This window comes from Dipodomys merriami, unplaced genomic scaffold, assembly GCF_024711535.1.
Source record: "Dipodomys merriami isolate MVZ:Mamm:240054 unplaced genomic scaffold, mDipMer1.0.p SCAF_2, whole genome shotgun sequence".
NCBI classification, from domain to species: domain Eukaryota; kingdom Metazoa; phylum Chordata; class Mammalia; order Rodentia; family Heteromyidae; genus Dipodomys; species Dipodomys merriami.
The window spans coordinates 57,020,930-57,038,031 of record NW_027203381.1 but is presented as its reverse complement, the minus strand read 5'-3'; the positions used below and the strand labels follow the sequence as shown (position 1 = coordinate 57,038,031).

General features: G+C 39.5%; 1 protein-coding gene across 2 annotated transcripts in view; it reads left to right on the top strand.

Moving 5' to 3' along the window:
* Lamp3 (lysosomal associated membrane protein 3) overlaps positions 1-12,071 on the top strand; it is a 36,788-nt gene extending 24,717 nt beyond the window's left edge. Inside the window, exon 6 of one of the 2 annotated variants that reach the window (XM_070029673.1) lies at positions 9,993-12,071. In XM_070029673.1, coding sequence (XP_069885774.1) covers positions 9,993-10,126 — 134 coding nt within the window. In that variant the 3' untranslated portion in view covers positions 10,127-12,071. Of the gene's footprint in view, positions 1-2,621; positions 3,456-9,992 lie in introns of those variants that run through there. The other variant, XM_070029672.1, reaches the window with a different exon arrangement.
* The last annotated feature ends 5,031 nt before the right edge of the window (positions 12,072-17,102 follow it).

The window sequence follows — 17,102 nt, the reverse complement described above, 5'->3', positions numbered from 1 at the left end:
ACGCACACACACACACACACACACACACACACACACACACACACACACACACACACACACACACACACACACACACACACCCCTTTCATTGGAAAGTCCCCAAACAAGAGACCTCAGTTATCACTTAGCCCTGTCTATCCTTGTCACCCTTTGCTCACAAAGCCCTGCCAATCTTTCTGTCAAAGGACTTACTTCTCTTGTTTACTTCATGCTAACTGCTTCAGCTCAGCTCCATATTCCATGATTTTACTAATCAGATGGGAAGAAAACAAATCACTCTATCACTCTTAAGCTGTGCTGTTTGTGTGTGTTGGTACTGAGGCTGAAACTCAAGACCTGGACATTTTCACCTAAGCATTTTCACTCAAGGCTGGTACTCTACCACTTGCTCCACAGTTCCATTTCCAGTTTTTTACTGGGTAAGGGAGATAAGAGTCTCATACTAGCCTGCCTAGGCTAGCTTTAGAACATCTAGCCTTAGATACTCAGCCTTCTGAGTAGTTATAATTACAAGTGTGAGCCATGCACAGCCAGCTTGTAAACTATATCTTTACCAGTAAGAGTAGATGGTAACAAGGAGCATGCCACTGTGCAATAAATTGTATTAAACATGTTTGAGCAAGGTTCTGGAATCTCAGCGAAAGGTGAAAGTGTTGGTGGAGAGTGATGTGTTAGAGAAGCTCTGGCCAATGGGGAAATTATTTTTAATTTAAATTTTATTGTAAAGATGATGCACAGAGGGGTTACAGTTACATAAATAAGGTAATGAGTATATTCTTTTTGAACAGTGTTACCACCTCTCTCATTTTATCCCACTTCTCCTCCTCATCCTCCCCCCAAGTTGTAAAGCTTATTTACAACATAGTGTCTAGTAACTATCACTGCTGAATTGTCTCACCCTTTATCCTACCATTTCTGTGATTCCCCTCCCCATCCCCAAATAGGACACACTTATATACAAGATAAAAGGTACATAAATAAAAAAAACAGTGACAACAGAGAATAAACCAAAGGAGGAAAAAAAGAAAGAAAAAAGAAATAACTGCAAATAGTACAATAGAAATCCTCATTTCCATTTCTTGGAGTTCATTTCAATAAGCATCATTGTATATTGTCATATGCACATAGCTATTGAGCCATTGTGATCCTCTCCTAAGAATATCCTCATTTGTTTTCAGTGTGTGAATGCTGTTTAATTAATCATTTCCCAGTGTAATTAATTGTCTTTTATTATCCATTGGATTCAAACTGGCCCTCATTAATGCCACCAACACAATTATGTTCCTTGCAGCATTATTAACCATAGCTAAGATATAGAATCAACCCAGATACCCTGCAGTGGATAAATGGATCAAGAAAATATGGTACACAATGGAATTCTGTGCTTCCATAAGAAAGAATGGCACTGGCCCATTCATCAGGAAATGGAATTATAGTTAGTGAAGTAAGCCAGACCTAAAGAAACAGTCTGCATGTTTTCCCTCATTTGTAATAACTACAATGGTGACATTGTAAATCAAAGAACTTAGAGAGGAATCCAGCAAGTGTAAAAGCTCAGCTTTGTCCAAGGGAATGGTTTCTAATTGCGTTCACAACTCCTCCATGGGGCTTGCCTTTATTTACTTATTTACTATGCCTTTTATTTTCCCCTATCATCCAAGGGACATCAGGCTGTCCCAGTAGCCCCTTTCTTTCTTTATTGTGTACCAGTACTGGAATTTGAACTCAGAACCTTGCAGTCTGGCTTGACTTTCCCACTCAAGGCTGGTGCTCTACCACATGAGCCATACTCCCACTTCCTTTTTTGCTGGTTAATTGAGGATAAGAGTCTCTCAGATTTGTCTGTTTAGGCTGGCTTTGAACCAGGATTCTCAGATCTCAGCCTCCTGAGTAGCTAAGATGGCAGGTGTGAGTCACTGGTGCTCTGCCAGTAGCCCCTCCCCCACGGTATAACCCCTGCTTTCACTGTATTTGATGTCGGTATAATTTGTGGAGGGGAAGGGAAAAAACAAATCGTTTAAATAGGGATACAGGTGGACCCATTGCAACAATGAGATGTACAAGTTGTTATGTCAAAAACGAACATTACAACTTTGGCTGGGGCCGGCGGGGAGGGGGGGGGAAGGGGGAGGGAGAGAAAATGGGAAGGGATGGGAAGGGAAAACAAAGGAGGAGGCAACAACAATGCTTGATAAGAAATGTACTCATTATCTTGCCCATGTAATTGTAACCCCTCTATACAGTATTTTCATAATTTTAAAAAAAGCAGCAGTTTGAATAGAAAACTTGGGCTCCGAGACGTGGTTTCTGGAGTTTAAGAACAGAGCCAGAAGAGAATCAAAATCCCCAGACCCACCATAGACCCTTTTGGATCACAAATTTTCAGGCATGTAACCTAGAGATCTGTGATTGAATACTCTCTAAGAGCCCAACCCGTTTGAGACCCACTATCTGGACCCTTTTCCTCCCCCATTTTCACCCATTTGTGGTCTGAGGCAGCAGACCCCTTCCTCTACCCACCCCAGTTTCCTTGTCTCCTAAACTGAGGCAGACAGATGCAGTATCATTTCCTAGCGTGTGTGGCCAGCCTGTAACACCTGTTACTCTGACTTCAATTACAGAGAATGAATGCTTCAGTGACAAAAACAGGAGAGAAATCCCTGTGGCCATGGGCCTGAGTATCGCAGTTCTGCTTGTCATTTTGCTAACAGCATATCTGGTGGCCAGAAAGAGTCCCAGGAGGGGATATGAACGCGTGTAAAGCACTGCCATCTTCAGGATGTGTGAGGTTAAGGCTTTTGGCATTCTAGATTCATATTCAACCAGAAGTGAAAGGACTGACCTCTCTAGTTAACTGATCGGCATATCTACCCTAAACTGGGGAGGCCCCAGAGCTCCCCACCACAGAACCATCTGGTCTGTGAGCTGCAGATCCCACCCATTTCCTTATGTAGGCTGAGTGAGGGGGGGGGGCGTCTGTGACCCACTGCCTTGGATGCCATCTTCCTCATAAGCATAAACAGGACTGTTATGAGAATTTGGGGCAAAGGAAGAGACGTGAATGGGGTGCTTGTGAGAAGGAGAGAGTAAAGCCCACAGGGAGAACCATAAGGAAACCATTTTTTAGACTCTATTGATCTTTCTTTGTGTACATACATGTTCTAGTACTAGGGCTTGAATTCAGGGGTTGGGCACTGTCTTTTTCCACTCAAGGCTGGTGCTCTACCACTTGGGCCACACTTTCACTGCCAAGATTTTGCTGGATAATTGGAGGCAAGTGTCTCACAAACTTTTCTGCCCAGACTGGCTTCGAGCTGTGATCATCAGCTCTCATCCTCTTGAGTAGCTAGGATTACAGGCATGAATGAACCACCCGTGCCTGGTTTCATATATATATATTACTATGTAGTGTTCTTTTGAATATTACTCTAGAAAACTCAATTCATTTTGTTTGTTTTTTTGGTTTTTTTTTTGGGGGGGGGGGGGTCCGGTCATGGGGCCTGAACTCTGGGCCTGGGTGCTATCCCTCAGCTCTTCAGCTCAAGGCTAGCACTCTACCACTTGAGCCACAGCGCCACTTCCGGCTTTTTTTTCTTTTTGCTTATGTGGTGCTGAGGAATCGAACCCAGGGCCTCATGCATGCAAGGCAAGCGCTCTACCACTGAGCCACCGTCCCAGCCCCTGAATTCATTTCAAACTATATCATGAAATGATTTGGATTTGCTCAAATTCTTACTCAAATTCTACATAGCCTTCACATGCTATCATTTTTTAAAGATTATATGCTATTGTAATATATTATTATTATTATTATTATTATTAGGATACTGCTAGTATTTCTTTTGTAATGTAAAGCATATACTAATTTTTTGGCAAACAAATCAAAGGCTCAATAAATGCTAGTTCCTAATTCCTTCAACCTCATTTGTTGTCTGTTTTCTTGACATTTTTTCTTGTTTTTCTTTAATGCCATTCTGTCCTTGAAAAATGTGTTGATTTGGACCATTGCAGAAGGGGATGTAGGTAAGCAACAAGAGGAAGACCTGCCCAGACTGGGTCTCTCATTCCTATTTCACAAACCACAAAATTGTAATTCAGTAAATTCCAGATTGGGTGTAATGAGTAGTTGGAGGAACATATTCTATTAAAATATGGCTTAGGATGCTATTCGTGTTTATTTTTATTACACTGCCAGCTTAAATATGAGAACTGGGATATCATTTTCTCTGGAAAAGGAAGCATAATCCACTTTTAGATTTTTTTTCTCTTTTTTGCATATTTGTTTTTGTGCTGATACTGGGGCTTGAACTCAGGACTGTGGTGCTGTCCCTTAGCTTTTTTGTTTTTTCTCAAAGTTACCAATCTCCCTCTTGAGCCACAACTCCACCTTTTTGCTGTTTAATTGGAGATCAAAGTTTCAGTATTCCTGGTTGGGGATGGCTTCAAACTCAGCCTCCTGAGTAGCTAAGGTTACAAACATGAGCCCCTGGCCCCAGCTTCTTCAATGTTCTTATCTGATTTTACTCATAGGAAACTTTGTTTTCTTTTCTATATTTTCCAACGATGTCATTCATTATTTTTAACAGGCAACTTATGAGATTTGTCAACAACTCTACTGCTTATCTAGACATGTACAGACGTTCTTTAGCAGCACTTTAGCTCTCTCCATTTCCTTAGAAGTGAGGGGATCTGGAGGACACTCGGCAGCTCAAGAGAATGCTAAGAGCCCCTGAAGACATCAGAGTATCAGGAAATGCCTATTTCCCCCTGAAAACACAGTTGCCACTGATGGAAATGTGGGTGTGAGGACCCCCATGCTCTGCAAAGAAACTCAGATCTCACAGTGAGAGCTTGGCTCTGGAGAGATGTGAACTCTTTCCTCCTCCTCCCTCAGATACACACCTGCTCTGGGTTCTCATGTGTGCAGTGTTAAGGGCACTTGAAAACTTCTACAGTGCAGAGCGTTGAGGTGTTAATTACCAAACCACTGGCCATGTGCAGAATGACTACAGTAGTTTTTCTATTATGTGGAAGTCTCCCAGAGCTGATGGAAACCTCAGCAGTAGAGGAATAAGGTTGTTCATGTCATTTTAATTTTCTTTTCTACTATCTTCAGTGATTTCTTTCTTTCTCCTCCTCTTCTTCTACCTCCTCCTCTTCTTCTTTTCCTCCTACTCCTCCTCCTTCCTCTTCTCCTTTTGGTGCTGGTACTGGGACTTGGACTCTGGGCCTGGGTGCTGTCCTTCAGTGTCCTGTGCTCTACCACTTGAACCACAGCACGACTTCCAGCCTTTTTTGAATAGTTTCTTGTAGATAAGGCTCTCACAGACTTTCCTGCCTGGGCTGGTTTCAAACCCCAATCCTCAGATCTCAGCCTCCTGGGTAAGTAGGGTTACGAGTGTGAGGCACGAGCAGCCAGCTCTTCAGTGATTTCTTTGGAGGGCACTATTGATACTTACTACCACCACAAATTAGCCTTAAAATTGATTTGGATTCACATTTTGTAACTACATAGAGCAGAGGCTTCAGTGTGGTACCTTCCTCACAGCTCTTCTCACTTTCTGCAGTGGTAAGTGGACAGCAGCCAAGCCAGGTTCCCAGGCATACCCTCCTCCCACCATCACACACATATTCACCCTAAGAAGCCTACAATGACAGAGCAGAGCTCTGTGGACTCCCTGCCAATCTTAAGTCTGGAGTAAACAAACTAGCAGAGTACACATCTTCCATCTCCGACTGAGGATGTGAACATTGCTCTTAGAAGACCAGAAATGGTGAACACAGGGACTGATGGAAGTGAATTGGGGACCTAACCCCAAACTAGAGGCTGTCTCTAGTTTCCAGGCTACGAAAAAGGAATAGAATACAAATATTGATTTACAGAGAATCTTTGACAGATCTCAGATAGAATGAGAAAAAAAATCAACATAATTTTCCCAAAAAGGTATGGCAGGAAATTGAATCTCTAGACTGTCAGGCTCAAGAACAGCCAAGATAAACTGGGCCCAGGTGGCTCGCGCTTGTAATCCTAGCTACTCTGGGGGCTGAGATCTGAGGATCACAGTTCAAAGCCAGCCCGGGCAGGAAAGTCTGTGAGACTCTTATCTCCAATTAACCACCAGAAAACTGGAAGTAGTGCTGTGGCTTCAGTGGTAGAGTGCTCACCTTGAGCTAAAGAGCTAAGGGACAGCGCCCAGGCCCAGAGTTCAAGCCCCATGACCGACCAAAAAAAAAAAAAGCCAAGATTTAAAACACACACACACACACACACACACACACACACACACACACACACACACACACACACAAATGCATGTCTTCTATGAAAGCAGTGTGGAGGAAAATAACTATAAGAATGCTATGAGCTGGGCACCAGTGTCTCACACATGTAACCCTAACTATTCAGGAGGCTGAAATCTGAGGATCATGGTTCAAAGACAATCCAGGCAGGAAAGTCCATGAGACTATCATCTCCAATAAACAACCAGGAAACTGGAAGTGGCTCTGTGGCTCAAGTGGTAGAGCACTCGCCTTGAGCTGACAACCTGAAGGACAGCACCCAGACCCAGAGTTCAAGCCCCATGACCAACAAAAGAGAAAAGAAAATAAAATGAATGGTATGAAGTTAAATTGATTAAAGAAGGGAGGTTTGCTAGGAATACCATAACAAAGTACCGCAGACAAAAGTCCTTAAATAACAGAAACTTAATTTTACAGTTCCAAGGTCTAGAAATCCAAGATCAGCACACTGGAATCATTGGTTTCTTCTGAGGCTTCTCTCCTTGGTTGTAATGTTCCAGGTCTTTATATGGTCTTTACTCTATATGCCTATCAATGTCTAAATATCCTCTTCTTATGAGGACTATTCATGATGGGTTGTGGATAACCCTCATGAGCTAATTTTACTTCATTCTTTAGAGACATTGATTTCCTATATAGTCATTTTCTCTGGTCCTTAGGGATTAAGATTTCAATTGTGAATTTTAGAAGGGGACAGTTGGCTTATAGCAGAAAGTTGGAAACCAACACAGTTGATACAAAATAGTACTAAGAAAAGCCAAGAAACAAAGAAGTCCTTGAAACTTTCTTTATGCTAAGAATCACTTAATAAGAATTAATTTGATATAACTAGAAGTTACATAGTTAAGATGTTAAATGAAATGTAAGCTAAAAGGAGCATTCACATCTAAGAAAATAAATAGAGCACCATCACATACTGTACAGAAACTACAAGAGCAAAATAGATAATGCTGAAAGTATAGTATTTTCATAGACTGATTGGAGCAATCACATGTACTGCAGATTTTTAAAGCATTATAGAGAAGTTACTAGCAATAGAAGTTATTCTGATCATCTGACATAGTGCCAGCTGGTGCCTGTTTAGAGAGCTGAAAAATGGAATGAAGATATAGTTGAATAATTCCCTTAACATAAATATTTGAAGATGGGGTTGAAAGTTCATACTGAGTCACAGAGATGAACTGGTACAAAAAGTCTAACTCAGGGACATATCTGACATCATGCAAGTTTTATATAGGCCTGTGGAGAAAATTAGGAAAAATAGTGCCCACTGCCAAATTATATACTATACTACAAGTACAATTTCTTTCTTATATAAATGTTCCTTTTTTCTATTATCTCTAATTGTCATTCTCTATGCCCTGCCTGCTATTTGGACTTCAGGTACACAAGAGTGAGTTAGTGGTAATCCTTGGTTTAGGACAAAGTTTCATACTGGCTCATATACATATACTTTCATATCTATGAGTGAAACATATGTACATATATTTTTCTGTGTATTTGACCTTTTTTGCACTGAGATTTTTTTATCCCCATGTCCTTCATCCTTTTCCAGTCAAAATTGGTGAGTTTCTTAACAAATGCTGGAAAGGATATGGGGAAAAAGAAATCCTATTACATCGTTGGTGGGAATGTAAACTACTGCTGCCACTATGGAGATTCTTCAAAAAACTAAACAAAACTATTCTATGATTCAGGGTTATCACTCAGACATCTATTCAAAATATTATAATTCAGGATACAGTAAAGATATACATCCATAGTCAGTGCTGCACTATTAACCACAGCCAAATTATGGAAACAGCCCAGATTTCCATAACTTGTCTATAGTGAATATATATTATATGCATATTTTACTTATTCATCAAGAAGAATAATATTATATCATTTGCAGGGAAATTATGAACCTGAGAACAGTTCTGTTAAGTGAAGTATCAGACTCAGAGAAACAAAGGGCCCATGTTTTCTCTCATATGTAGAACAGATCTAAATTATAAACACATATGAAAACATATACAGGGTCATATGAACATATACACAAACAAATTGATTAAAGTACTGTATGTGCAAGGGAGGATTCCAATGGTATAGTTTGTTTAAACAACTAAAGTATGGTTTAACAAAATGAATACCAGGAAACTGAAGCATATTTTGTCAGAGGGAGGAGGTCAAGGGGAGGGAAGGGGAAGACAAATGGAGAAAGGAGGGTGGGCAAATACATTGTATTATATGCAAACTCATTGCATTCAATGTACATACGTGAAAATGGAATCAGGTAACTTGAAGGGATGGATGAAGTCGAAATGGATGGGGGTTGAAAGAATGATGAAATGGGTGTCATCAATCAAGATGCATTATACTTATACACTGTCAAGTTGAAATCTCTTTGTGAATCTACTTGGATAATTTTTAAAGGCACTTTAAAAAGCAATTTTTTTGGTTGGTTGTGGGGCTTGAACTCTGGTCTTAGGCGCTGTCCCTCAGCTCTTCAGCTCAAGGCAAGCACTCTACCACTTGAGCTACAGCACCACTTCCAGTTTTCTATTGGTTTATTGGAGATAAGAGTCTCACAGACTTTCCTGCCTGGGCTGGCTTTGAACTGCAATCCTCAGATCTCAGCCTCCTGAGTAGCTAGGATTACAGGCATGAGCCACTGGTGCCCGGTATAAAAAGCAATTATTTTAAAAGATTGACTAGTTTCGGATCCAACCAAATTTCATTTTAAATGAGTTGAGTTAAGTGCTCTCTAGTGAAATAAAGAAAAACCAGTTTGGGCAATCTAAACTCTTAAGCTCTCACAAAAAAAAATGGTCTTTTAAAAAAAAAATTAGCTAAAAACCTTTGAGTCTTGCACCAGTGGTTTATACCTGTAATCCCAGCTACTCAGGAGGTTGAGATCTGAGGATCGTGGTTCAAAGCCATCCTGGGCAGAAAAGTCCATGAGACTCTTATCTCTAATTAACAACCACAAAGCTAGAAGTAGAGGTGTGCCTCAAGTGGCAGAGCACAAGCCTTGAGCAAAAAAAAACTCAGGAACAGTGCCCAGGCCCCACGTTTAAGCCTTGCAATATTTCATAATTGGACAAAGAACCCATGTTCCCTGAAGGATCATTTGGGATATAGGGACACTTCCCCCTGTTCAGAGAACAGCTCTGAAGGTCACTCACTAACTTGGGCTAAAAATATTCATGCCGGGGCTGGGAAGGTAGCTCAGTGGTAGAGTGCTTGCCTTGCATGCATGAGGCCCTGGGTTCGATTCCTCAGCACCACATAAGCAGAAAAAGCCAGAAGTGGTGCTTGGCTCAAGTGGTAAAGCACTAGCCTTGAGCTGAAGAGCTAAGGGACAACACCTAGGCCCAGAGTTCAGGCCCCACAACCAACAAAATATATATTAGTGCTATTATCAATGTTGAGAAAATTACTATTAATGTTTGGAACATTATTAACTTTTGAGAACATAAGACAAATATTTTATTTAAGCAGTCTGTCATTTTGTATAAATTATCTGCTTACTTTATGAAGGATTGATTACCTGCCTCCAATCACACTGCAAATTAATGGTGTCAAGAAAAGTCAAAATTAGATTTGTTTTGACTCCAAAGCTCACACATTATTTTTTCCTAGTCTAGCCTATTTTCTGGCTTGTCATTGCCAAACCTCATCTGTTGTTTCGTATTTGTTTTCTCTCTTAGTGAACGAGTGCTCTTCTGACTACACAGTTGTGCTTCCTGTGATTGGGGCCATCGTGGTTGCCCTCTGCACTGTGGGTCTGGGGGTCTATATAATCCGCCTGAAGCGCCAATTATCCGGATACCAGAGAATCTAACTGGTGCCCAAGAAATTAAACAATAAAGTTGAGAAAATTCGTTCATGATTTCCAGAATGTTGGGACTTCCTTTTAAGTGTGGGTCCTTCAAACCACAAACCATCTTCCACTAAATGATGTACCATCTTCCACCAAACCCGCGTAAGCCTTTGTAAGCCATGCAAGTTCAAGCAGCCCACCAATTCCTGACTATTTTTAAATCATCTTATGAAAGACTTAGTGAGTTGTGGAAGAGTATTTTCTACAGAGTATCTTAAAGTCAATATCTGAGGTACATTGAGTTGACATAATAGATGTAAAGTAGCATGGTCCCTCCTAAGAGTTAATTGTGCTACTTCTGTTTACATTAAGAATTTTATGTTACCCTTGACCTTTCCCAGTTAAGAAAAAAAAGTCTATACTTTTTCTGTCAACTGGCCTTTCAATACTTTTGCTGTTTGAGTCTATTTCATATTTGTATGCCTAGTATGATACCTCCTTTTCTACTTACTCATTTTGTTTTGCTTTTTCTGTCTTTATTTAACCATTGAAAAGAACAATGTGTCTCAGGTTATCTAAATTTTTACTGTGAAACAGAAAAAACAAATCAGCATATATGTATATATATACAAATTTACCTATATATACATATATAAGTTCTATATGTGTATATATATTTGATACATATTCCTGATATTTACAATATTACATGTATGTATATGTCATGCACACATATATATGTATATATGAATATATATCTGTACATGTACATATATGTATGCATACACACAAATCCAATTCCTGATCTGGAATTATTAAAGACTAAGAATTACCTGCTTAGAGACAATATAATTAAATAATAAGGAAACAACAATAATCATGGCACTTAATTATTGAACACATGTATGTAAAACACTAGGATAAGCAATTTAAATACATCTCATTTAATCACAAATTTAATCACTTTATAGCTTAAAGGTGAGTAAACTCAGAGCTAAAGGAATTTTGTGTGTGTGTGCCAATACTCAGGCTTGTGCTCTTGATTGACTTTTTCACTCAAAGTTGGCACTCTACTTCTGGTTTCTTGGTGGTTAATCAGAGATAAGAATCTCAGGGACTTTTCTGCCTAGGCTGGCTTCAAACTTGGATCCTTAGACCTCAGTCTCCTGCAAAGTATTATAGGAATGTACCACCAGCTCCCAGCTCTTGCTTAAAGAAATTAAATCACTCAAATGTTGTACAACTAACAGTAGGCAGAGCCAGAATTGGAACTCATGTAGCTCTGGTTCAAATGTCTTTCATCTTTCCTACCAGGACATGACACTGAGTGTTGCCCTCAGTGTCTCTCAATCCACCTCTACAGGGAGTGGCTTTATCCAGAACAGCAGACAGGGTAGATGAAAGAAGACTTAATGAAATGCTAATACATTTCCCCACTCTCTACTCTCTTGAAGAGGCTTGGAGCTCTGTAAAATGTCACTTCTTACTTTTATGGGAGTGTTTAACTGTGAATCTAAAGATGAAGATGTATTTTCCCCCACCCCCCAACCCTCAACTTCAAAAATGGAGAAGTCATCTGATCACACACTGACCAATTTCTCTCTCTTGAATGTAGATCCCCCTCTTGTGGTAAGTTGCCACTTTTACACTTTTCAGTCACATTTCCTTTTGTAGTTCTCTTCATCCTGCAGAGCAGCCTGTATTTGTTTTCCTGTTGCATTCCACCACTCCAGGAAGGAAACTAGATCAGGATAGCAGGAGACACATAATCCCAGCATCTTTAGTAAAGAGACAATTCATGTTAACCCAGAGAGCACATCAACTAATCTGACATGTGCCCTTATAAATCAGTAGAGTTTATAACTTGTGGAGGAGATGGGGAAAAACCAGTTGTTTAAGGATACAGGTGGACCTGTTGCAACAATGAGAAGTACAAGTTGTCATGTCCAAAACGAGCTTTACAACGTCGGTGTGGGGGGGGGGAGGGGAAGAGGGGAGGAGAAGGATTGGGATTGGGGGGGAGGGGGGAGGCTGGGAAGGGATGTGAAGGGTAAACCAAAGGAGGAGGCTGCAATGCTTGGTAAGAAATGTACGCATTATCCTGCCCATGTAATTGTAACCCCTCTGTATAGTATGTTCACAAATAAAATAAAATTAAATTAAAAATAAATAAATAAATCAGTAGAGTTGTAAGGTCCTGACTTTAGCCTTAATGGAATGTTGAATTGCATGAAAAACTCTTATAATAAACTGTTACTTTGGATATTCTTGTCATTTCTTTTGTATAATTCTTTGTGTAACATAAATGTTTACATTTTTCATGGTAGGCCTTTAGATGGAGGTCTTGATTTGAATCAATAAATTCAGTCATTTTTCATAAAAAATTTAATTTATTCTATTCTCTACTGCCCTATCACTACTAGAAAGACGCTTGGTGGGAGAAATGGAATTCCCAAGAAAATAAATCCTATTAATGTTGCAGATGTAATTTCTTCTCTCCTAGTTTAGAATAAATGATCACATTGTGGTCTGACTTAAGTGCTTTCATAATTCATCCATTCATTCCTTCACTCACCAGCACCAATTAAGGACATAGTGCCAGATGCTGGGATGGAGGTTCTCAAAATAAGAAGAGATAAGTTATCTATAGTGATTCAAGAGACAGAGGGAGATTGTGCTTTTTATAACCCAGTCATAGAAATGACATACTTTTTGTTATAGTTTAGAGGGGAAAGGTCTCTTAAAGGTTGGTGTGTTAAAAACCTTTGTTCCTGGGGTGGTGCTATGGGGTGTTATGATAGGCCTTTTGGAAGTGTAGCTTTATGGGAGATCCTTAAATCACTGGAGGCACTACACAGAGCTCCCTGATGAGTCAGCAATCCCGCTTTTGGGCATTTACCCAAACAATCACAAAAAAGGCTATACTAAAGCTACCAGCACAACTATGCTTGTTGCATCATTATTTACCATAGCTAAGATAGGGAACCAACCCAGATGACCCTCAGTAGATGAATGGATCAAGAAAATGTGATATATATGTATATATAGAGATATATAGAGATATAATGGAATCTGTGCCTCCATCAGAAAGAATGGCATCACCCCATTTGTGAGGAAATGGAAAGACTTGGGAAAAAATTATATTAAGTGAAGTAAGCCAGGCCCAAAGGAACATAGGTCCCATGGTTTCCCTTATTTGCAATACTAATACGTCTAAGACAAGCAGAATAGGTCAAAAGCTATGTAAATATGACCATATAAGATGATGTTAAAATGGGCAGAACAAGCCGGAGAAACACAAGAAAAATAACAAGTCCGGGTATCTCAGCTCAGGTGACAGAACAATTAATGAATTATCTAGAAGAGACTTCCCCAAAAGCTCTATAAACACTACTGGTAAACATGGTGAATGAAAAGATTGAAAACCTGCAAAGGACTCAGTGTGAGTGTGATAGGGAGCGACACTACACAGGAACTTCACAAGCATGAGGCTAACCAAAAATTACTACAGGAATCTCATGAGCCTGAGGAATCTACTCAAAGCTTAATACAGGAATTGCATGAACAGCCTGAGAACAGTCAAAGAGAAAGACAGAAATTCCTTGAGCAGGCTGAGAACAGTCAAAAAGAAATAAAGGAATTGCATGAGCATGAGGAAGCTAATGAAAGAATAATACAGGAATTGCATGAGCAGGATGAGAATAGGCAAAGATCAATAGAGGCATTCATGGAATCCATAAACAGACAGCTGAAGGACTCCAGGGAGACCACAAAGTGAATGCTGAATGGAGCCCATCAGAAGGAAAGGGAGTACAAGGAAACCATAACCAATCAACCAAGTATTTGAGAGTAAACACTGAACACCAAATTAAGGAAGTAAAGAAGTTCATACAAGATCTAAAACAAAGCTCCAACAAAGAATCTGAAGCCATCAAAGCTGACCAATTAGAAGGAAAGGAAATAAAAAACAAAGTAGAAAGTCTTGACAGTAGGTTAGACCATGCAGAAGATCGAATCTTAGGGACTGAAGACAGCCTAGCTGTTATAGAGAAAGAACATACAACTATCTAAGACAAATCCAAGAAATATGATAGATCTATTCAACATTTGGAAGACACCATCAGCAGGCCTATTCTGAGGATAATGGATGTAGAGGAGCACCTAGAGACAGAAATTAAAGGTCTAGGAAATTAATTAACAGGATACTAACAGAGAACTTCCCAAACATGCAAAAAGATAGGCTTATTGAGATACAAGAAGCTTTTAGAACCCAAAATAGACCAGACCAGAACAGGACATCCCACCATCACATTATAATACACACAGGATCAATTCAGACCAAGGAAAGGATCTTTAAAGCAGTCACAGAGAAAGAATCAATAACCTATAAAGGGAAACCAATTAGAATAACTTCTGATTTCTCAAGTGAGATAATTACAACAAGAAGATCCTGGAATGGTGTATGCCACAGCCTAAAGACAATCAACTATCAACCAAGAATACTGTACCCAGCTAAACTCTCCTTCATAACAGAAGGTCAAATAAAAACCTTCCCTAACAAAAAAAAAAAAAACTGAAACAATATATTTCCACCAAATCAGCCCTACAAAAAATACTTAAAGATGTGCTACACATAGAAAACCAACAACACAATAAAGGCCAAGAAACTGCACCCAAACTGAGAATACAAGAACCATAGGAAGAACTCAGCTGTCACAGCCCCCAAGAAGATGAATAACATGGAAGGAACTACCAAACACCTCTCAGTCCTAACTCTCAACATTAATGGACTAAACTCTCCAATTAAGTGACATAGACTGCCTAGTTGGATTAAAAAGCAAGATCCTTCCATCTGCTGCCTTCAAGAATCACACCTGGCCCATAAAAACAAACACATTCTGAAAGTGAAAGGCTAGAATAAAATTTACCAAGGAAACAGCCCCCATAAACAGGCAGGAATTGCAATCCTAATATCAGATAAAAGGGCTGGGAAGGTGGCTTAGTGGTAGAGTGCTTGCCTAGCATGCATGAAACCCTGGGTTCGATTCCTCAGTACCACATACACAGAAAAAATGCTGGAGTTGGTGCTGTGGCTCAAGTGGGTAGAGCACTCACCTTGAACAAAAGAAGCTCAGGGACAGGGCTCAGGCCCTGCATTCAAGCCCCAGGACTGGCAAAAACAAAACAAAACAAAGCTAATATCAGATAAAATAGACTTCAAATTAAAATTCGTGAGAAGAAATAAAGAAGGTTGCTACATAGAAATTAAAGGATCTCTCCTTCAGGAAGATATTACATTCTAAATATCTACTCACCAAACAAATGAGCACCCAAATTCATCCAAGAAACTCTACTTTCCCTCAAATCTCACATAGATCCAAAGACACTAATTGGTGGGGATTTTAACAAACCACTATCCTCACTAGATAGATCAACTCGGCAAAAACTCAACAGAGAAAATGCAGATCTGAACAACTGCATAGATCAACTAGACTTAGACATCTACCGAATATTTCACCCAGTAACGTCAGAATACACATTTTTCTCAGCAGCACATGAATCATTTTCCAAAATAGACCACATTTTAGGTCACAAAGCAAACTTGTCCAAATTCAGAAACATTGAAGTTATGCCCTGCATTCTCTCAGACAACAGGGGAATAAAATTGGAACTCAACACCAAAAGCCACCAAAGAAAGCTCTGTAACACATGGAGACTGAACAACACACTGTTGAATCACCAGTGGGTCATGGAAGAGATCAGAAAGGAAATTCAAATGTTCATGATATTCAACAAAAATGAACACACAAATTACCAGGTCCTCTGGGACACAGCAAAGGCAGTACTCAGAGGCAAGTTTATAGCTCTGAGTTCCTACATCAACAAATCGGAGAGATCTGGAACCAACAATTTAATGAGACATCTGAACCTCCTTGAAAAAGAGCAGCAAGCTAAACCTCAACCCAGTAATGGAAAGAAATAATTAAAATTAAATCAAAATTAAACAAATTAGAATCCAAAAACACCATAGAAAGAATCAACAACAAAAAGAATTTGTTCTTCGAAAAAATTAACAAAATTGACAGACCCTTAGCAAATCTTATCAGAAAAAGAAGAGAACACACCAAAATAAACTCAGAGATGAGAACGGAAATACCACCACAGAAACAACCAAGATCCAGAACATTAAAAGGGAATACTTCTCAAACCTTTATTGCAATAAGCATGAGAACCTGGAAGAAATGGATGATTGCCTAGCAAATATCAACCTGTTGAAACTAAACCAAGATGAGTTAAAACAACTTAACAGGCCCATATCAAGCAATGAAATAGAAACAGCAATAAGAGACCTCCCATCTAAGAAAAGCCCAGGACTGGATGGATGGATTTACAGCAGAATTCTATAAGGACTTCAAAGCAGAACTCACACCAATACTCCAACTCTTCAATGAAATTGAGAGAGAAAGTTCACTACCAAACTAATTCTATAAAGCCATCATAACCCTCATCCCAAAACCAGGCAGGGACTCATCAAAGAAACAGAACTACAGACCCATTTCTTTGATGAACATTGATGCAAAACTTCTCAACAAAATTTTGGCCAATCGACTTCAACAATTCATCAAAAAATCATACACCATGGTCAAACGGGATTCATTTCAGGGATGTAAAGCTGATTCAATATACACAAATCAATTAAATGGATTAATATAATTTATCACTTCAACAAGAGCAAGGATAACAACTACATGGTTATCTCAATAGATGCAGAAAAAGCATTTGACAAGATCCAACACCCTTTTATGATGAAGGCTCTGGAAAAATTAGGAATCCATGGAACATTCCTCAATACAATAAAGGCTATTTATGACAAACCTACAGCCAGCATTATACTTAATGGTGAAAAACTAAAGCCATTTCCTCTAAACTCAGGAATGAGACAAGGATGTACACTCTCTCCACTTCTTTTCAATTTAGTATTAGAATGCCTATCTAC